This window comes from Vombatus ursinus, unplaced genomic scaffold (assembly GCF_900497805.2).
Source record: "Vombatus ursinus unplaced genomic scaffold, bare-nosed wombat genome assembly UNPS02014799.1, whole genome shotgun sequence".
NCBI lineage: Eukaryota > Metazoa > Chordata > Mammalia > Diprotodontia > Vombatidae > Vombatus > Vombatus ursinus.
In genome coordinates this window covers 45,106,621-45,127,474 of record NW_020954577.1, presented here as the reverse complement: position 1 = coordinate 45,127,474, position 20,854 = coordinate 45,106,621, and the positions used below count along the sequence as shown (strand labels likewise).

The window sequence follows — 20,854 nt, the reverse complement described above, 5'->3', positions numbered from 1 at the left end:
ATCTTCAGCCTCTCCCTGTCTCCTGGCTGCTTCCCTACTGCCTATGAAGAAGAGGGAAGGAAGATGTCTCCTCATCCTCCGAAGTCGTCCCTCGAGCCACATCCCGCTCGCCGTCTTCCTGTATCTCACCTCCCTTTTCTAGGTAAACTTTTTTTGTGTGTGTGAGGCAATTGGGGTTAAGTGACTTGCCCAGAGTCACACAGTTAGTGAGTGTTATGTCTAAAGCCGGATTTGAACTCAGGTCCTCTGGAATCCAGGTCCGGTGCTCTATCTACTGAGCCACCTAGCTGCCTGCTAGCTAAACTTTTTGAGGAAGCTACAATCAGTGCTTCCATTTCCTTTCCTCTCTCTTTGGAACTCTCAGTCTGGCTTCCAACATCATCACCCAGCTGAATCTTCTCTCTCCAAAGTTATTAATGATCTCTTAATTGTCAAATCAATGGCTTTTTCTTTCTCCCTATCCTGCAGCCTTTGACATTGTCCACCTCTCTCCTTCTTGATATTCTCTCCTCTCTAGAGTCTCATGACGTGTCTCTCTCTTGGCTCTCTTATCTTATCTGACCAATCTTTGGTCTCCAACAGAATCTCCAACCAGGGCCACCTGCTAGTCAAAAGTGCCCCCCCCCCCAAAAGCCCTGTCCTGGGCCTTCTTCTCTCCCTCTGTACTGTCCTGGTGATCTCATTAGTTCCTGTAATTATCATCTCTATGCAGATGATTCACAGATCTATTTATCCAGCCTTGACCTCTCTCCCAAAATCCACTGCATTTCTTGGAGACATCATAAACTCAACATATCCAAAACTGGGCTCATCATCTTTGGCCCCCACACTCCTCTCTTCCTAATTCTGCTGTTACTGTCAAAGGCACCACCAGTTTCCCAGTTTTGAAGCCCACATATCACCCGTGGCTCCTTACTCTCTTTCTTCCCTCATATCCAATCAGCTGACAAAACCTGTTGAATCTACCTTCACACCATTTCATATACATCTGTATATACATGCACATGTGTATGTATGTGCACACACATGTGCGAGCATGCCCTCATCCCCTCACTCCCAGACTACTGCAAAGGCTCACTGGATCTTCTTCTAGTCTCAAGTTGTCCCCTACTTTGCTGTCAAAATGATGGTAAAGTACAGATCTGACCATGTCAGGTCCCTAAGTCAAACAACTCCAGGATTAGAATCAAACCCTGATGGGCTTTTAAAGGCCTTCATCATCTGGCTCCTTCCTATTTTTCCAATCTTCCTCTCCCTTCCTCTGGCCACCATGTGCTCTTCAGTCCAGCGACACTGGCCTGTTGGCTGCTCCTCCAACATCTCTTGAATCCTGCCCCCTCCCTGGCTGTCCTCCAAGCCTAGAATTCTCTCTCTCCTCTGCCTCCTGGCTGTCTGGATTTCCTTCAAGCCTCAGCTAAGATCCCACCTTCCTAATCCTCCTTAATATCAGTGCTTTACCTCTAAGATCACCTCCAATTTATCCTGTATACATAGAGTCCTTCGTGGTTTTCCCCACCTTAAGGGCAGGGCCTGGTTTTGTCTTTGCATCTTCAGGGCTTACTTAGGCCAGGGCTGTTAGTAGGCCCACTGACTTGACTCCATAACCTTCAGTGGCTCCCCATTGCCACTCTCCTTTCAATATTCTACGTTGTGGCAAAACGGAGTTATTCTGCGTGTCCATCCCCCCGCCCCCAATTTCTCTCATCTTGGTGATCTTGCCTGGGGCATTTCTCCCATTGGGAATGGGTTCCCTAGGCCTTGACTGTTCAAGGCCCAACTCAGCTGCCACCTGCTTCACAAAACTCCTCCCCTAGCCCTTCCAGATGAAAGCAAGCTCTCTTTTACCCTTACACTAGGTCCCCTCACATCACAGCACCTTCTCCTGGAGAGGAGAGACAATGTGGTATTAACATCTCTCCTGGCATTCCAGACACCTAACAGCATCTTCAACACAGCAGGTGCTGAACTAATATTTGTTGAACTGGAGTCTACAGCTGCTAAAAAGAGTTTCAAGGCCACTGTATTTCAACCATTACTGCTTAAACCTCCTTATAAATAAGTTTAAAAAAAAAAACAAAAACAAAAAAACAAAACCCCAACTCCTATTCAAAATCTTTTTCTAGTCTTTTCCACATGTGCTTATGTCATAGTAATAATGCATTAAGTTATAAGAATCAGTGTCCCAAACATAAGAATAATAGCATGGGTCAAGTTTCTGGCTTCTGTAAGAAATGAAGTGAATTCAATACACTACCATTGAGCTCTGGGTTTCCCAGCCCATTAACTCCAATATGAGAAGTGGGGCGGAGGGGTCAGCAGCTGGGTTTGTTGGCCTCGGCTTTCAGTGAAAGGTCACTGGCAACAACTGCTGTTACTCGTTCCAGGCTCATCTTTTCCTCTCCCTGTATTCCATCAGTTTCTGACGAACGTCCTGAAGCTGACAAACCTGACCAAAACTAAGGCTGCCTCCTGTGGTACATGAGGAACTCTGCTTAACTGGCAGACACACGAAACGCCAACTCTCTTCCACCAAGGAGAATGGATTCCTTAACTCAAGTGTTTCCTACCCTGAGGACGGGAGTGCAATGTGCCTGCCTCTACCCATCACGTTTAGCATCACAAAAAGCACCTTAGTCACTGGCCAATTTCCCAACGTGGCCCTTCTTCTGGTCCACAGCTTATTAGTCTTGTCAGTTCCTACGGACAACAGTAACTGGACTACCACTGAAGTCTGAACAGGCTGTTAACCAAAATTAATTGATTAATTAATTTAAAAAGATGGCACTGACCCCCTGAATAAAGGCTTGCCTTAAATTGCTTACCTCTGCAAAGTAAGATTTTCTTTAATTTCTCAAAATTCTCCACTTGGGTTATGTTGACTAGAACAATAAAGTCTTAATCAAAAATTCTTTGTTATGGTTTAGGAAAAAAAGCAACTTACTGAGGCATGGGAGAAATGATATTTTTCCTTTCCCATTCGCATAATGGTTAAAAAAAAAACAGCTTTCTCTAAGTGATACCTGTGCTAATAAACGTCCAAATGCTGTTACAGCACTTTGTAAGTTGAATTCAACAAGCCTTCATGAAATACCTACTATGTGCTAGCATTGAGAGGCACTGGGGCATAGAGACAAAAACCAAAAAGTCTCTAAGAACCCTACATTCTACTAGGGTTTGGGGGTAGGGTAGGTAAATACAAAATCTATGCAAATACAAAGTGAGTTCAGGGGTAACCACTAACAACTGGGGGGGGGGGATTAGGGAAACCCTGGTATAGCCAGGTGGCATTTGAGCTGAGGCTTGAAGAGAGCAAGGGAATTCCAAGAGGCAGAGCATTCCAAAAAGGAACAGGGTAGGAGATGGAATAAATTGTCAGGAAAATGGCAAAGCAGCCAAAGCAGTAGAGACAGGCCATGTGTGAAGGTGGGAAATGCTTAAGCAGCCTGGAAATTGAAACCGGATCCAGGCTGAAAAGGGCGTTCAGTGCCAAAACCATGGAGATCCTATTTTATCCTGGGCAACAGGCAGCCAAAGAAAGCAGTACTTTCGGAATATCGATTTGGCAGCTGTTCGGAAAGGGGAGAGGCTGGAGGCAGGAGACCAATTACGACACTAGGCAACGGTCCAGATGACAGGCGATGAGGACCCATGAAAGTGGAGAAAAGATGATGGAGAAGATTTCCAGAGGGAGAATTAACACGATTTAGCAAATGATCCCACATACTGGTGGGAGGGGAAAACGACAAGAAAGACTCCAAGGACTATGCCCAAAGGGCTATAAAATTGTGCACACCCTTTGACCCAGCAATAGCACTTCTAGGGCTGTATCCCAAAGAGATCATAAAAAAGGGAAAGGACCCACATGTACAAAAATATGTATTAGCACCTCTTTTTGTGGTGGCAAAGAACTGGAAATTGAGGGGATGCCCACCAACTGGAGAATGGCTGAACAAGTTATGGTATATGAATGTAATGGAATACTATTGTGCTGTAAGAAATGATGAGCAGGCGGACTTCAGAAAACCCTGGAAAGACTTGTATGGACTGATGCTGAGTGAAGCGAGCAGAACCAAGACAAAGTTGTACACAGTTAACAGCAACACTGTGCAATAACCAACTTTGATAGACTCAGCTCTTCTCAGTAATGCAACGATCCAAGACAATTCCAAAAGACTCAAGATGGAAAATGCTATTCACCTCCAGAGAAAGAACTATGGAGTCTGAATGCAGATTGAAGAATAGTATTTGCTCTCTCCTTTTTGTTTCTTCTTTCTCATGGTTTCTCCTATTGGCTCTTATTCTTCTTTACAACATGACTAATGTGAAAACATGTTTAATATGAATGTATATGTATACCCTACATCAGATTGCATGCTGTCTTGGGGAGGGGAAGAAAATTTAGAAGTCAAAATGTTACGGAAGTGAACGTGGAAAACTATACATAAATAAATAAATCATTTTTAAAAAAGAAAGAAAGAAATGATGAGCAGGTGGATTTCAGAAAAACCTGGAAAGACTTGCATAACTGATGCTGAGTGAAAATGAGCAGAACCAGAACATTGCACACAGTAACAGTCACACTGCGCAATGATCAACTTTGATAGGATTAGCTATTCTCAGCAACGCAATGATCTAAAACAATTCCAAAAGACTCAAGAGGGAAAATGCTATCCACCTCCAGAGAAAGAACTATGGAGCCTGAATGTAGGTCAAAGCATACCATGTTCTCTCTTTCTGTTCTTCCTCATGGTTTTTCCTTTTTGTTCTGATTCTTCTTTCACAACATGACTAATGTGGAAATATGTTTAACACGATTGTACATGTAGAGCCTGTATCAGATTGTATTCTGTTTTGGGGAGGGAGGGGAAATCAAAATCTTATCAAAGTGAATGCTGAAAATTAAAAAAAGAATGATTCTAAGAACACAGACCTAGGCAACTAGAAGGTGGTGCCCTCAGCAGAAATAGGGAAGGGTTGGGGCAGCTAGGTGGCGCAGTAGATAAGAGTACCAGCCCTGGATTCAGGAGGACCTGAGTTCAAATTCAGCCTCAGACACATAACACTTACTAGCTGTGTGACCCTGGGCAAGTCACTTGACCCCACTGCCTAACCCAATAAATAAATAAGTAAGTAAGTAAGTAAATAAATAGATAGGGAAGGATTAGGAGTAGGCTTAAGAGAAAGCTATGAGTTATTTGTTCTTGCTCAGTCTGGGGTCCCTAGGGAATATCTCAGGGAACATGACAAGGCCTGGAACGTTCACCTCTGCATGCTGCCTCCTGGCTTCTTAAAGTTCCAACTAAAATCTCATCTTTTACAGGAAGTCTTTCCCAACCCCTTCATGCTAGTGCCTTCCCTCTCTTACTATTTCCCATTATCCCACATGTAACTTGTTTGTATAGATTGGGTTGTTGTCTTCTCCATCAGATTAATAGTCCTTCAGGCAGGGGCTATTATTTGCCTCTTTTTGTATCCCCACTACTTAGCACAGGTGCCTGCACATAGTAGGCACTTAATAAATGCATACTGACTGACTGATCACCAATCAGTTGGAATACGAGACTGGAACTCAAAAGAGTTGGACAAGGGCTGGATTTGGGAGTCATCTGCATAGAGATTATAGGTACACCTAAAGGAGCTGATGAAATCACCAATATATGGAAAAAAAAGGGCCCAGGATGAAGTCCAAGGGTACACACACAGGAAAGAAATCTACCACAGCAATGGAATTTACCGAACCATCTTAGAAAAAATGAATATAAAGAATTCTGAGAAACGGGGTGAATACAGAATGAAGCAAGCAGAACTAACAGAGAACAACCAGGAAAACATAAAGAAGCGTGACCAGGAAACAGAAAGACAAACAATGAAAGACGTCAGAACTCTGATTAATGCAAATAACTAATCATAACTTCACGGACGGTCTGGACTTCATCAGCAGAGAGGACAGACAACAAGCGTACAATAAGACATACAGTCTTAGACGTGGACCATGTGTTGGCTTGTTTTGATGGTACTCGTTTGTCATCTGGGAAGTGACAATGACATTCAAGACCGTCAACAAAAATCTTAAAAGGGCATTAACGAGGAGCAGGCAAATGAGTCAGGGAAACCACCTCAAAGGCTGAGAAAGAACAGACTCGGGGAAGCTGCTGGCTTCACCGATAAAGAGGAGAGCAGTCTTAGGGCGTCCCTTTTAGCATCGCTAATGACTGTAGCATCAAACGGTGACCGTCAATTCATCCCCGAAACACTCACTTTCTGGGCTCTATTCACAGAGTCAGAGCTGGGGATGGCAGGGACCTTCTAGACTGACATCTTCATTTTACAAGTGAAGACCAAGATTCTCTATGCTTAATAATCCTTCAATATGGCTGGGAAAGTAGCATAAGGAAAATGAGGGGAGGAAAGACAGGATTGTGGACAGAGTACTGGACAGACGACCTGCATAAGTCACATGGAGCTGTTGTAAGCAATGAGATATTAATAGTAATGATAGCAGGTAACATTTATGTATTGCTTACTATGTGCCAGGCACTGGGCTAAGTAATTTACAATGATTACCTCATTTGATCCTCAATACAACCCTGAGATGTAGGTGCTATTATTATCATCCCTATCTTACAGATGAGGAAACTAAGGCAGACAGCAGATAAGTAACCAAGGTGCCCTGGGTCACACAGCTAGTGAGTGTCTGAGGCAGAATCTGAATTCAGGTCTTCCTGACTGGGGTTTATACTCTGGGCCACCTAGCTGCCCCTAATTCATGTCAAGTATTTTGTAAAAAAGTAAAGCACCCCATTATTAACTACTATTTATAAACCACTAGAGCTGTTAGTAATGTTTTTAGCCTTTATTTTTTAAAAGATGGGGTTTCCCTCTCTCACCCGGGCTGGAATACAGCCAGATCTATCACATGCTGATCCCATTACATACAAATCAACCAACCTGGGAGCTTCAACCTGCTCCATTTCTAACCTAGGTGGGTCTACACCACCTTATGCACCCTGGCATCGCTCCCCCTCCCCAGGCTTGCCACATGAATGCAGACCTTGTTGCGTATACCTAATCAACACTGCTTCGCCCTGCCCCCCCAACTCAGAGCTCCACCAGCCTCAGTTTCCCTAGTAGCTGGGATAGCAGATGTGTACTACTATGTGCGTCTGGCAATGTTGTTTTAAAAGAAAGGAAAGTGAGAGTCTAATTTCAAGTCAAAGGCAATGAATTACAGCACCCACTGTGATTCATGTAAAGATGACCACATTTACGAACTGGGTGTCTTTTACACAATTCTCAATTCAGGTCAACAAACATCTTTTAAGCACCTACTCCGAACAAAGCATCCAGTGCTAAGTTCTAGGGATACAAAATCAAAGATGAAACCAGTCTTCTTCTTCTTCTTCAAGTAGTTTACAGTTTACTAGGGCAGAGGGGTCAAACTTGTCCCAGACCTGATTTAAATGTAACACAGAAATATTTAACAGAATAAAAATAGAATGCAACAATGATAAAGTTAATTTGTGGTTTTCCAAGTCAACATGCAGGACAGGGAGGGAGACAGAACTAATATGGGGCAGGGGGAGGGAGGGTATCAGGAAGGGCTTCCTGTGGGAGATGCTCCCCCTGGCCCTGACCATGAGCCTTGAAAAAAGCTCAGGATTCCAGGACAGAGAGGTTACTCAGGAGGGAGACAGGAAGGAGACAGAATACTCAGCCTGGGGAACAGTTAGTAGGCTGGTCTGACTGGAACACAAGGTCCACGAAAGAGGTCTGGAAATGTTGCCTGCAGCCAGCCAGGATGAAAAGTTTGTGGGCGTCTTGATGCATCAGTGAGGCACTGATTCCACAGGGACAATGACTTTGGAAGCTGTGTGAAGGGATGGATGGAGAGAAAAGGAGATGAGAAACAGACTGGCAGATAGAGGCCGAGTCTATGGGACAGACAGTAATGGCCATGCCAGATAGATAAGGCAGAGACAAAACAGGTTATGTCCTGGGTTTTGGGAATGACATCTTTTTACAAAGAGAATTTGAGATGAACTTACAACATCCATGGAGAAATGCCCGGCAAACAAGTGGTAATCCCATAGCCAATAAACTCCCTGAGGGAGGAATGGTCTTTATTATCAGCCTCCAGATTCAGTGATATTCCCACTCAGTTAGCAAATCATCATTTGGTTCCAGCCTCATTCCCATTTTGCAGAAGAGAAGCAGGATGGGGCTGTGAACAAAGCCCTGGGCAGGAATGTTCCTGCAGAATGAAGAATGAATGATGGGCGTGCCACTTTGAACTCTCCTGGGCCTCAGTTTGCTTACCTGTAAAATGAGTGGGTCAAATGAAAGGAATGATAATGCCCCTCACAGAGAGTCTGAAGTTTCAAGATACAGGAGAGAAGTTATACCATGTTTTTGAGAACTCACTGTGTCAGCAGCAAAGTTCAAGTCAAGCTGCTCCAGTGGCTTTGCTAACCTGCTCTTTTTCAATGCTAATTTAGTAAAGAATAAGAGAATAAATCCTCTAGAAAATACTGCTGCATAGCAGTTTTCATTATTTTTGGCTTGCATGTTACTTTGGAGTAGACCATTTATCCTACCCAATCCCTCTTTTCTACTTCAAAAAAAGAAAAACCAAGCACTATTTTTGTTTGAGTAAATCACTATTTGGGTCACTATTTAAAACATTTGCATTGATGTGTGGTTTTTCAGATTCCAATAAGAGTAAAATATACTTTTAAAAAGCTAGTCAAGTCAACTGGCATTTATTAAACACCTACTATGTGCTACGCACTGTGCTAAGCACAAGGATTACAAAGAAAGACACGAGACAGGCCCCACCCTCAATGGCAGCCACAGCAAGTCAAACAGCATAGAGGGAGAGGAAAAGAGGATCCAGGAGACAGGCTTGGGGGACCAACACTGTTAGCAAGTGATGAAGACAGAGATCCAACAAAAGGAGAAAGCTGAGAGGTCACATATGATTCACATTTTGTTCCACGGCCAGACCACCTCGAAACTTCTCCTCACTCTGATAGTCTCAGGTATAACCTCATGCTATCTCATGTAAGCTGTGTTCTAAAAAATCTTATTTGAAGATGATCTGGCCTATAGAAAAATCACCTGGCTTACAACCAGAGTGGTTTCACAAACAGGTCATTCTACTTACCATATGGGAAGTTAAAACGAAAGAACAGGCTTCTCTTTCATGTCTACATAGAGGAAAAGTTTATTAAATTAGTCCCAATGTGGGAAAAAAAGCTTCATTCACTCTTCCAAAAGTTGTGGAAGCAACAAGAGGAAAGGGTCATTTATTCAACATCCTGACCAACAAGGAAGAGGTAGCTGTTAAACCAGAGAAATGATGGGAGCCGGCAGAGAGACAGCATTTCTGTAGATTTTGAGACTGTGGAGAGCAAAGGCAAGCACAGTCCAACATCCCAGATCTTGGGAGAGCAGATTTCAAAGGGAATAGAAAAGGATAAGCAGGATCCCACAGATTCTCCAGAAGAAATCAACCCAGCCAGAATGAGAGACTTTCAAGAATGACGTTCTGGAGACAAGAAGATACTATTAGATGAAGAAAAGCGGAAGTCTGAGGAGGCTAATTCGTATTGACCGGAAATTCGAGGATTTTTGTTTCTAAAAAGACAGTTCTAGAAAATAGGCACAGGGCAGGTAAGCAAACAGGTTAACAGCTTGGAACGTAAGGCTGGTGAGGAATGCTGATGAAGGTGGCCGAGGGATTTATTTATGAATTATGGAAGAGAGGGTCAGAGAAGGGCTGGGCCTGCTCCTTCCCCACGAATGGATGACAGCATACACCAAGGCAGAGATTGAACTATTTAATTCTTTTGCTTCTGTGTTCTCTGACAGAGAGAATGACCTCTGGGTTGGAAAGGACAGACAGAAATGGCCAAGAAGGAGCTGCAATTCAAGATAACAGAAAGACAGTGAGAAATCCCCTCGCTGTCACTAGGCCCAGGAACCTAAAGAACTGAAGATGTAGCTGCTAAGCTGCTCTCAGTGACTTCTGAAGGATCACGCACATGGGGTAGAGACAAGATGGCAGCCCCAGAGGAAGAAGTAGAGTCAAGACCTACCCCACGACTCCTTCAAACAGATCTAGAAAATGCACCAGACCAAGGCCCAGTGGTGAAATCCAAGCAAAAGTAACAGCGAGGAGTTGTTCTTCCAGCTCAGCTTGTCACAAGGGGGCAGGGGTCTTCAGACTTTGGAGACAAGGCTGCACCCAGGGGCAAAGACAGATCGCAACGCCAGCATTGAGGGGGCCCGAGCACAGACTAGGTGCGGCTTTGTGGCTCACCGCCCAGTTCTAGGTCACAGATCCAGGGCTGACTGAGGAAGGAATCTATACCTACATGATGGCATTTCAGGGTGAGCAGTCACCTAGTAAGGAGAAGAGCAGGGTCTCACTTCCAGCCTCCAGCCCAGTCTGAAGCCTACAGAGAAATAACCAGGGCACGGATGTCAGACCAAAGAGGAGCCTGCAATTCTGTCCCTCTGAAACAGCAGAGCTTTCCAATCAGCTGGTAGGGGCCAAGTCCAGCAGCAGTCTACTGGAACTCCAAACAGGGCAAGCCCAGAGGCCAGTTGCTCAGGAACTTGCAGAATTAAGATGAAAAGGGCAAAAACTGGATTCTGCTCTGGATCAGATCACTCTGGAATCACTGAGAGTTTGTAAGTTCTCATCACGAGCTATCCTTGAGGTCCTGGAATAAACAAGACCCATTACAGTAAGAAAGCAGCAAAAGGACATTCCTTCCAGAAGTGCACAGAGGCCAGCCCCAACATCAAGGTTAAAGTCAGGACGTATGTTGAAAGAATGAGCAAACAAAAAAAGAACCCTACCATAAAGAATTATTGTGGGGACAGGAACGTTCAAGAAACAAACCCAGAAGTAGAAAATGACCCTAAGGCATTTACAAGAAAAGGGTCAAAGAAAAATAAACTTGGGCACATGTTTAACTAGAATTCCTAGAAGAGAGGAAGGCAGAGGTGTTTTGCTTTTTTTTAAGTTTTAAAATGTTTCTATAAGTGAAATGATAGTGCTAGAGGAAAAAAATGGAAAAGAAATAAAAGCTATGGAAGAAAGAACTGGAAAGGGAACTGAAAACTTGGCATCAGAGGAAGAAAAACTCAGCCAAGCAACAAACTCCCTAAAACTTAGAATAAACCATATAGAAGATAATGACTCCACGACACAAGAGGAAATATTAAAACAAAGTCAGAAGATTGGATAATTTGAAAAAAAAAAAGAAAAGAAAGAAAACTTAAACGATCTCATTGCAAAAACTGCCCTGAAAAACACATCAAGGAGAGATTGCTTGAGAATCACTGGATTACCTAAAATCCGTGACAAAAAAAAAATAGTCTACACATCACATTTTAAGAAACCATAAAAGAAAACCACCTAGAAAGAATCTACCAGTCACATCCTGAAAGAAAAGCCCAAAATGAAAACTCCCGGGAACACTGTAGCTAAAACCCCAAGCTTCCAGGTCAAAGAATACTGAAAGCATCCAGAAAGAAAGAATTCCAGTACCAACAGTTACAGAACCACACATTACTTAGCAGTCACCACTATAAAGGAGCAGAGAACTTGTAATACGATGTTCTAGAAGGCAAAGGATATAGACTTACCACCAAGAATAACCTCATCAGCTACACTGAGAATAATCCTGAAGAAGGAAAAAGGAACTTTTAATGAAAAAGAAGACTTCCAAGCATTCCTCATGAAAAGGCCAAAGCTGTATAAAAACTTTAAAGTACAAACACAGGAATCAAAAGTAACATAAAAACAAGGATAAACTCTTTGCAGCCTAATACAGGGAGATGATACATGTGACTCCTAAGAACTTTAACATCACCAGAGGGTCTGGGAGCTATTTTGTGATATTGATGGTCTTGAACAGAAAGGGAGGGAAAAAAGAATACAATGGGTGGATAGGAAAAATGAAGAAAATTATCTCATATGGTGGGTGTAAGAAAGTAAAAGTCTATATAAAAAAGGAAGAAGGAGTAGAAAAAATGGTTGATAATTCAATCTCATTTTCTTCTGAACCAGTCAAAGAAGGAAAAAATACACATACAGCAATGGGTTCAGAAATGTTTCACTTAATGGGCAAACTGGAAAGAAAGGGGAAAAGAGAGAAGGGGGAATGAGAGGGAGAACAGATTAAAGAACAGATGAGTTCTAAGCAAAATAGACTCTAAGGATGTACAAAAATATTATTAGCAGCTCTTTTTGTGGTAGCAAAGAACTGGAAACTGAGAGGGTGTCCACCAACTACAGAATGGCTGAACAAATTACGGTATATAAATGTGATGCAATATTATTGTACTCTAAAAAATAATGAAGCAGATGGTTTCAGAAAAACCTGGGAAGACTTGTATGATGCTGATTAAGGTGGGAGGAACCTGGAGAACAGTTTATACAATGACACAGTATTATAAAGACAAACAACTTTGGAAGACATAGGACCTCTGATCAACAAGAGTGACTGACCACAATTCCAGAAGACTCACGATGAAGCCCATTTCTCAACAGAGAGATAATGGGACTCAAAGTATAAACTGAACCTTTTTTTGGATGTGGCCAATTCAGGAATTTGTTTTGCTTGATGATACAGGTTTGTAACAGGGGTGGGAGAGAAAATAATGGGAACATCACCACAGTGTAAGAAATGGCAACTATAAAGAATTTAGAGAAACATGGGGAGACTTATGTCAACTCGAGTCTTATTTCACAGAAAATATAATAAATCTATACATTTACCAGGAGAAAAAAAACCTTAAAAAACAAAAGATCATGGAGAACAGAATTACTGCAAGGCTGGAGAAGAGCAAATGTTGTACAGAATTTTTTTTAAAGGGAGCAGAACCTGTAAACTAAAGGCCCCTGAGCTCAACTTTGATGTTGAGCAAAATTCCAGTACACGTTCTTAAAGACATAGTTCACAAACAACCAGAAAAGAAAATGGCGAGCACGAAGACCCAACACGGCTTTACCAAGAACTGGTCATGTCAAACTAAACCTTAACTCCTTTTTTTGGAGGGAACAGGGTTACTAGACCAGTAGATCTCTTGATATATCTTATCTAGATTTCAGCAATGAACTTGACAAACTCTCTTATGTTATTCTTCTGGACAAGATGGAGACGTGTGGGTTAGACAACAATACACTTACGTGGATTTGGAACTGGCTGAGCGGCTGGACACAATGGGTCATTAATGGCTAGATGTTGGAAGGAGGTCTTTAGTGGAGTGCCCCAGGATCTGTCTTTGGCCCTGTGCAATTTAACATTTTTATTAATAATTTGGATAAATGCATAGATGGCATGCTTATCAAACTTGCAGATGACACAAAGTTGTGAAGAACAGCCAACAGAGATGATAGAGTCAGGACCCAATAACTCTTGACAAGCTAAAACGCTGAATGGAATTTAATAAGACAAAATTTAATAGGGACAAACATAAAGTCTTACATTTACGTTCAAAAATATCAACTTCAGGAGCACAAGATGGGGGAGGCATGTCTAGAAACAAGTTCATCTGAAAAAGACCCGGAAATTTTAGTGGACTACAAGCTCAAAATGAGTTACCAGTACGATATGGAGCCAACGTGATCTCAGGCTGCATTAAGAGAGACCTAAGTCAAGGACGAGGGGCAGGAGAGGTCTGCAGTGCAATGCTCTCTCGGATCCTATCTGGAGTGCTGTGTTCAGTTCTGGGTGCCATATTTCAGGAAGCACACTGATATGTTGAAAAGAAAGTCGAGCAAAGAGAGACGACAGCCCAGGCAGATCAACTTCAGGGCCTGGCACGATTGAGCCTGGAGAAGATAAGACTTAGGAGGAACTGGAGCGCTGCCTTGCCCTCATGGATCTGAAGGGCTGTCATGTCACAGAAGACTCAGACTTATTCTGCTTGATGCTAATAACTGGTGACAATGAATAGAACTGGCAGAGAGGCAGATTCAGGCTTGCCTAAACCCCAGTCAGCCAGAAGCAGGAGATGCTGCCTCAGGAGGTGGGGCCTTTCCTGGTACTGGGTAGAGGTCTTCAAGCAAAGGCTGGGGGTGGGGAATGGATTTGGAATACGAGGCCTCTAAAACCCCTTTCAACTTAAGATTCTGTAAGAGCCTAGAAACTTCATGGGGAAAAATTTAATAGTTTTTAAAACCCAGAAAAATACCTGTTACCTTTTAGCTTTTAAATGGCCCAACAATGGTACTCTCTCAGTAAAACAGCTTATATGCAAGTATCACCCCACCTGGCTTCTTTCGCCCCCTTAAACTCCTGCAGTCCCTTCAGCTGAAGGAAACCTCACTATCACATTAATAATACTAAAAAGACCGGGAGAGAAATGATGGTGAAACTTCCCCTCTATGACCCCCATTGCCCAGTGGTCACACACACGTGCACCCTAACTCTAGGTTCCTTGGCCATCTCCCCATACTCCAACATATACACCAAACCTCCAGCTCCCTCATACATTGAATGTATGTACTTCATACTTCAAAGACACACTATTGCATCACTGAAAACTTTTCCCACACCTTAACATATATATCTTCACAAATTATTTCAGCCACAAAAGAAAAAACTCCCCCAGGAGTCAATATTCGGTGATGAGTCTCTTAAAATCTGGCAAAGCTGGGAAGTTCTCAGAGAAAGGACACCCCCTCTCCCCCACCCCACCCTAGTCCTTGAAGCCTCTCCAACTTAGAAAGAGCAGCAGGAACTTACGCTCTCTTGGCAACATGTCGGGGACCCAGGGTTACCACTACATCATGGCAAAGAGAGGATATAAGGTATAATGTAAGAGAGAAAGCATTTCATCATACACTCTGTTTTTGATCATTTGTTTGCCAATCATGTTGATTAAGAATGAAGCTTTAACTATCCGACATGTACTTCTATGCACATCCTTGTCTTTTTAGATTTCCCAGGCTCATGATGAAACATGCTACCCAGTTCAATAGAGAACTGATGGACTCAGAGGGCAGATTGAAGCATCTTTTTTTGGGGGACATGGCTTAATGCTGGAATTTGTTTTGCTAGACTATCTATGTTTGTAACGGATTTTGTTTTCTTGCTTTCACCATGGGTGGGGGAGGTAGAGATGAGAAGAGAATTAGGAACTGAAAATAAAATAAAATAGGATTTTAAAAAATTTTTTAAATAAAATTTTATTTGTAAAATGAGGCTAACAATACCAGTAACTCCAGCCTCATAGGCTTGTGTGAGGCTCAAATGAAACAACGTATTGAAAGTACTTGATGAATCTTGATGTCAATTATCATGTATGTGTTATATACGACAGTGCCTGGCAAAGCAGGTGCTTAATAAATGCCTACTGACTGACCTACTTAACTCTAAACTCCAAAAGAGTAAAGATATCTTATCTCAACTTCTTTTCTCCTCCAACAGATAGCACAAGGCTCTGCACAGAGTAGACAATAAATATTTGTTGAATTTGGGATCATGTTAGTGTTACCTCAGTTAATCCCAATAAATATCAACTCATAATCAGATGACATGATTAAATGAGATTCATGCTGTCCAGTTCTCAGAGCACCCCACTCTAAGAACCCCACTGGGATACTCCCAATAAATTTATTGAAGAAGGATAGAGTTTAACTCTCTACCTCCTCAAGAGACTTTTACTCAGTTAAACAGGACAAAAGTTCCAACCCAGATGGGTGATCCTCGTCTTTCTAGGAAGACAATAGAGTCCAATGGTATTTCATGTGGCTGTTGCTATCATAATCCTCCAGGGCCTATGTGTCCATGCCCACCTATCTCCCCTCCTAGAAATCTTCCCACTGTTATTACTTTCCCTTTTATTAATGTGATGTGTCACTTTCCTAGACAGAAAAGCATCAGGGTTAGTAACTATGTGGAAACCAAAGTATACAAAAACTGAGGACCAGATCTCAGTGCAAAATGAGCTGAAGGGCTGCCCACATGGGCAGAGTAGCCTCTTTCCCTTTCTGCTCAGACAGACCCACTTCTAAATACATTAGGAAGAAACGGACTCAGGGAATAACACTGACATGAGCACAAACAGTGCTTGACTCAGTTTCTTTAACTCTAAGACCAAACACCATTAGTTTTTAAAAGTTTTTAAAAGTCTAACAAAGGCTTACCAGAGTGAGTCTGCATCCAATTCCACAATTCATCTTTATTTCTCCAAAAGAAATCACCATTGCCAATTGAAATAGTAAATGATTGTTTATTCATAGCCTGGGCACCTTTTCCACTTTGATCTAATAAAAAGGGTTTATCCTTTAGACACACAGACCTCTGGGTCTCCCAAGGCTTGATACTCTTTGAGCTAATGGATTTCATCTTTGACAAAACAATTCCTTTCATGCCTAAGCCACATGAAAAAAAAAAAAGAATTCATTACATCTTCAAAATTCTTTAAACTGGTCAAGTTGACCCCCAAAATTCTCTCTCTCTCTAAAGAAAGTGGAACCAAATCTTCATTAGTATATCAAATGAAAAAGCCAGTTAACAGAAAGTACAGAGTGGTATATTCAAACACAGAATGTTAACAATTCAAATCTGATTGGTGGATAAGCCCCACTGGACTCTAGTGTTCCGAACAAGTTAAATTCACTTGTCAAAATACAGCTAAGTAACCATAATGCTCAAGAAAAAAAGAATTTCAGAGAAAAAAAGAATTTTAAGGCCCTAGCCAGTCTACTGCTTCAAATGGATCATACTTTCATGAAAAGAAACTTTTCATACCAAGACACTTCAGAAACAACTCAAGGTTACCCTTATTGCCATAGAAAAGGTGCTCACCCGGCTGACACATGCTTTTTTTAATCACCTGAACAGCAGCACTGTTTAATGACTGTTAATGAAGCATGCTCAGTGGTACAACGCAATGATTTCATCCTATGGCACTCAACAGGAAAGGATTCCCTGGAGTCAGGAGAAAGCTGAGTTCAGTACCACCTCTCTACTTGCACGTGCTCTCGGTCCCCTCCTCTCATCACCTCCTGCAGATGACAACCTCCATTGTCCTCTCTCAAATCTTCAACCTCTGCCTACTTTACTGATTACTTTCAACTGACTTCAAATATGACCAAGTCTTCCAAAACTTAAAAACAAACGCATTCACTAGAACCTCCAATCCACGCTACCTATTGTCCTATACATCTTCTCTTCCCAGCTCAACTCTGGGGAAAAAAAAACTCTCCCTGTCTCTACTTCTCCCTCTTCTCCTCTCACCCTCTACAGTCTGAATTTAAGCTACTATCTCTATAAAGTTACCAATGATCTCTTAGTTACCAAATATGTGCATCTTTTTTCAGTCCTCATCCTTCTCAACCTGCATCTGACACTGCCAATCACCAGCTCCTCCCAGATACTCTCTCCTGTCTGACTGCTCCTTCTCAGTCTCCTTGGCTGGCTCCTCATCCACACCATGCTACCTGTGAGCATTCTCCAAAGTTCTGTCCCAGGCCCTCTTTGGTCTCTACACTCCTGGAAACCCTATCAAGTCACATGGTTCAATCATCATCTCTATGCAAGTAACTCAAATCTCTATAATCAGCCCCAGCCCCCAATGAAGTTCAATTCCATATCATCAACTGCCTACTTCAAATTGGACATTCCAGGCATCTCAATCTCAATGTCTCTCATTTCCCCCCAATGCATCCCTTCTTCTTCCAGATATTCCTGTAGCTGTGAAAAGCACCACCCTTCTTGACTGACTGATTCTTACAGTCTTCCAAACTCAGCATTGCCTTCCTCTTCTCACCTCATGTCACTTCCACGAATGCCATACCATCTGCAGCCCCTTCTCTTTGCTCACAGCCACCACCTTAGTTTAGGACCTTATTTCTGTTTGTCTTTTTTGGGTCATGGACGTCTTTGGCAACCTGGTGAAGCCTATGGATCCTTCTCAGAAAAAATATTTTTCAATGCCAAAAATAAAACTTACAATAATACTGCAAGTTACAATTATATTGCAAGTTGTTAAAAAAAAAAAGCCTTAGATTATGAGTTCAGATCCCTTAATCCAGATTACTGCAACCCAGTCCAGGCCATTGGAGACCCTGCTGCCCAAGGGAGTTTCCTTAAATGCAGTTCTGAGCATGTCATTCCCCACTCAGATTCTGGTGGGGATTGCCTCTAGGTTTAAAGATCAACTCCTCCATTTAGCCTTTAGAGTCCTTCACAAGCTGACCCAACCTATCTTTCCAGTCTCACTGAATGTTAACTTCCCACTCCACACTGCAATCCAGTGTCACACACTGTCCCAAACACTGTTATCTCTGGACTCAGACCAACCATCTCCCAGGCTTGGAATGCACTCCCCTCTTAACCTCCAGCTCAAGCCTGAGCACCACCTCCCAACCTGCTAGGGTTCTTCCTCCCAAATTACCCCGCATCTAACTAGCAGGTACTTATTCTCTTTTCACATTTATGCTGCAGGTACCAGTCATCCTTGCCATTAGAAGACACACTCCTGGCAAGTAGGGATTGTTTCAATCTTTGCATGCGAAGCCCCAGGGCCCATAACAGGTGTTTAATAAATGCTTGTTGATGGAAGAACCAAACAGGGACAACTATTATACAAAATACTGCACGGTGAGTGTATTAGTTATTAAACCAAAGTACTAGGAGAGGCCACTACCACGGGTGGTGGATGGGGAAGGGCTCCATGGCAGAGGTGACATGGGCGCTGGGACATAAAGGTGAGGATGGGAAGGAGGGCCCTGCAGGTGTGGGGCACACCGTGTCCAGCGGGGAGTGTCCTACTTTTCTATTTGGACCAAAAGGCGCTCAGCACACAGTTCAGTGTTTGGCAGATGCTTCGTTCGATTCCTCCTGAGAGTGAATGACCAGGTCCTTTTGATCGCATTGGACGGGGGTGTGTGGCCAGCCATGTGAGATGAGGAGTGACAAGGGCCTGGTGCCTGGCACACAGTGGGAGCTTAACAGAGGCAGCCTTCGGAAGGAGAAGTCGGAGGGGACTGGATCGCGCTCCAAAGCCTGGGAAGCGATGAACTGAGGAGGCATCGCTATGACTTAAAGTACTGTGGCACTGACCTTCGGGGGCCCCCCTCTTCATTTCACACAAGAGGAAACTGAGTCCAAGCCCAGACAGACAGTGAGGCTGCCGCCGAGCCCCGGGGTGCAGCCCCGCCGCCCACCTCCCCAACACTGCCCAGAACGAGGACGAGGGGCCACAGAGGCCTCCGCACCCCAAGGTCACAGCAGCATGGCGACTACAGAGGGGAAACCTGAGACCCAGAGGGGGGAAGGAGCTTCGGCGGGGTCACCAAGGAGGTAAAAAAGGGCAAAGCTGGGGGCGCAGACCCGGACCCGCACGAGGCAGAGAGAGGAGATGGAGGGCAGCAGCAGCGCCGCGCCCGGGGCTGGAGATACTGCGCATGCGCCCGCAGCTTCCTCGCCGCGCATTGATCCGTCTTTCCCCTGCGCATGCGCGTTCACTTCACCGCCACTGGACCGGGAAACTTATATCCCTCCGCCGCGCGCGCGCGTCCGAGGGCGCCGGGCCGAGCCCTCCTCACCTGCGGCCTTGTCTGCTGCCATCTTCCCCGCCCGCTTCACGCGCCTCCCGGCCAGCGGCGCAGCCGGGACTCCGGCGGGGGCGACCGCCGACTCGCTGTGGTGCCAGCCTTCGCGGGCCTCGCCGCGGCCCTGGCGGGAGCGCGGACCGGCGACCACAAGCCCTCAGCCGCTCCCGCAGCGGGATGATTGCTTTTCCGCGGGCGCTTGGGCGAAGACCTCCCGCCATCCACCGCCGGCGGCCGCCCCTCCCCCTTTCCTGACACGCGACTTCCGGGTGCCTCGCGCGCGGCGGAGGTGGGGGGGCGGGGCCAGGAGAGGAGAGGTCGCGGGAGGGGCGGGGCGAGCGTGGGAACGCGGTCGAGGCCACGCCTCGTGTCACTTACGTCAGAGCTGTCGGCCTCCTCCTGCTCCTCGGCCCCTCCCTCCGGCCCTCGACATCCCGCCCCCCTCCCCCAGGCCCCGCCCCGCTCGGGATCCAGGGGAGGGGGTGGGTGTGTGGGTGTGTGTGCGCGTGCACGCTCTCCCTGCGGGATGGACTTGGATGGACCATCATCATCATCATCATCATCATCATCATCATCATTACTATTATGTTTATTTGTTGCCTGCGAAGGTCTGCTTCCCCGCGGCCTCACTCACCCGCCTTGGAACTCTCCTAACCATTAGTGCCCCTCCCCCACTTACAGAGTAAGCTCCTTGAGGGCAGGGGCTGTCAGCATTCTTGTATCTGTATCCCTGGTGCTCAGCGCCGTACTTAACTGTCTTGGATTTATTTTATTTTTAGGGATGAACGTGGCTCCCCCGAAAGAATGTAAGTCCCTTGAGGGGAGGGCTCATTTTTCATTTTTTGCATCTATGTCCCAAGAGCCTAGCATTTTACAGGGTACACAATAAGCACTTAATAAATGCTTTTTCACTTATTCTCATATTTTTTAATGGATTGTGGATAGCAAAGATTCTGGGACGAGTTTCCAGCCTGCTATTATTATTTTTGTATTTAATACACAAGTGATGTCAAACTCAAATAGGATTGGGGGCTGCTAATTTATGCATAAGAATCCCTGTAAGCCACATGTTCTCTTCATTTTAAAGTGCAACTTTGTTTTGTAGTATTCTTACTTATTTTGTTCACTATTTCCCAATTACATTTTAATCTGGTTTGGGTCATACTGGCTGTATGAAGACACCTCTTCAGTAAATTTATGCAAGTAGTTAAAGTAAATGCTTCTCTGATTAGATAAACATAACGAACCGTAAACTCATCTTTTATAACCAAC

At 44.1% G+C, this 20,854-nt stretch overlaps 1 protein-coding gene across 4 annotated transcripts in view; it reads right to left on the bottom strand.

Annotated features, from left to right (window-relative positions):
- Positions 1-19,803, bottom strand: part of LOC114050541 (CCR4-NOT transcription complex subunit 10) — a 66,702-nt gene extending 46,899 nt beyond the window's left edge. For 2 of the 4 annotated variants that reach the window (XM_027872317.1, XM_027872316.1), the window contains exon 1: positions 19,577-19,671. In XM_027872317.1, coding sequence (XP_027728118.1) covers positions 19,577-19,598 — 22 coding nt within the window. In that variant the 5' untranslated portion in view covers positions 19,599-19,671. Of the gene's footprint in view, positions 1-13,204; positions 13,306-16,168; positions 16,402-19,576 lie in introns of those variants that run through there. The other 2 variants (XM_027872315.1, XM_027872318.1) reach the window with 2 other exon arrangements.
- Between the last annotated feature and the right edge of the window lie 1,051 nt (positions 19,804-20,854).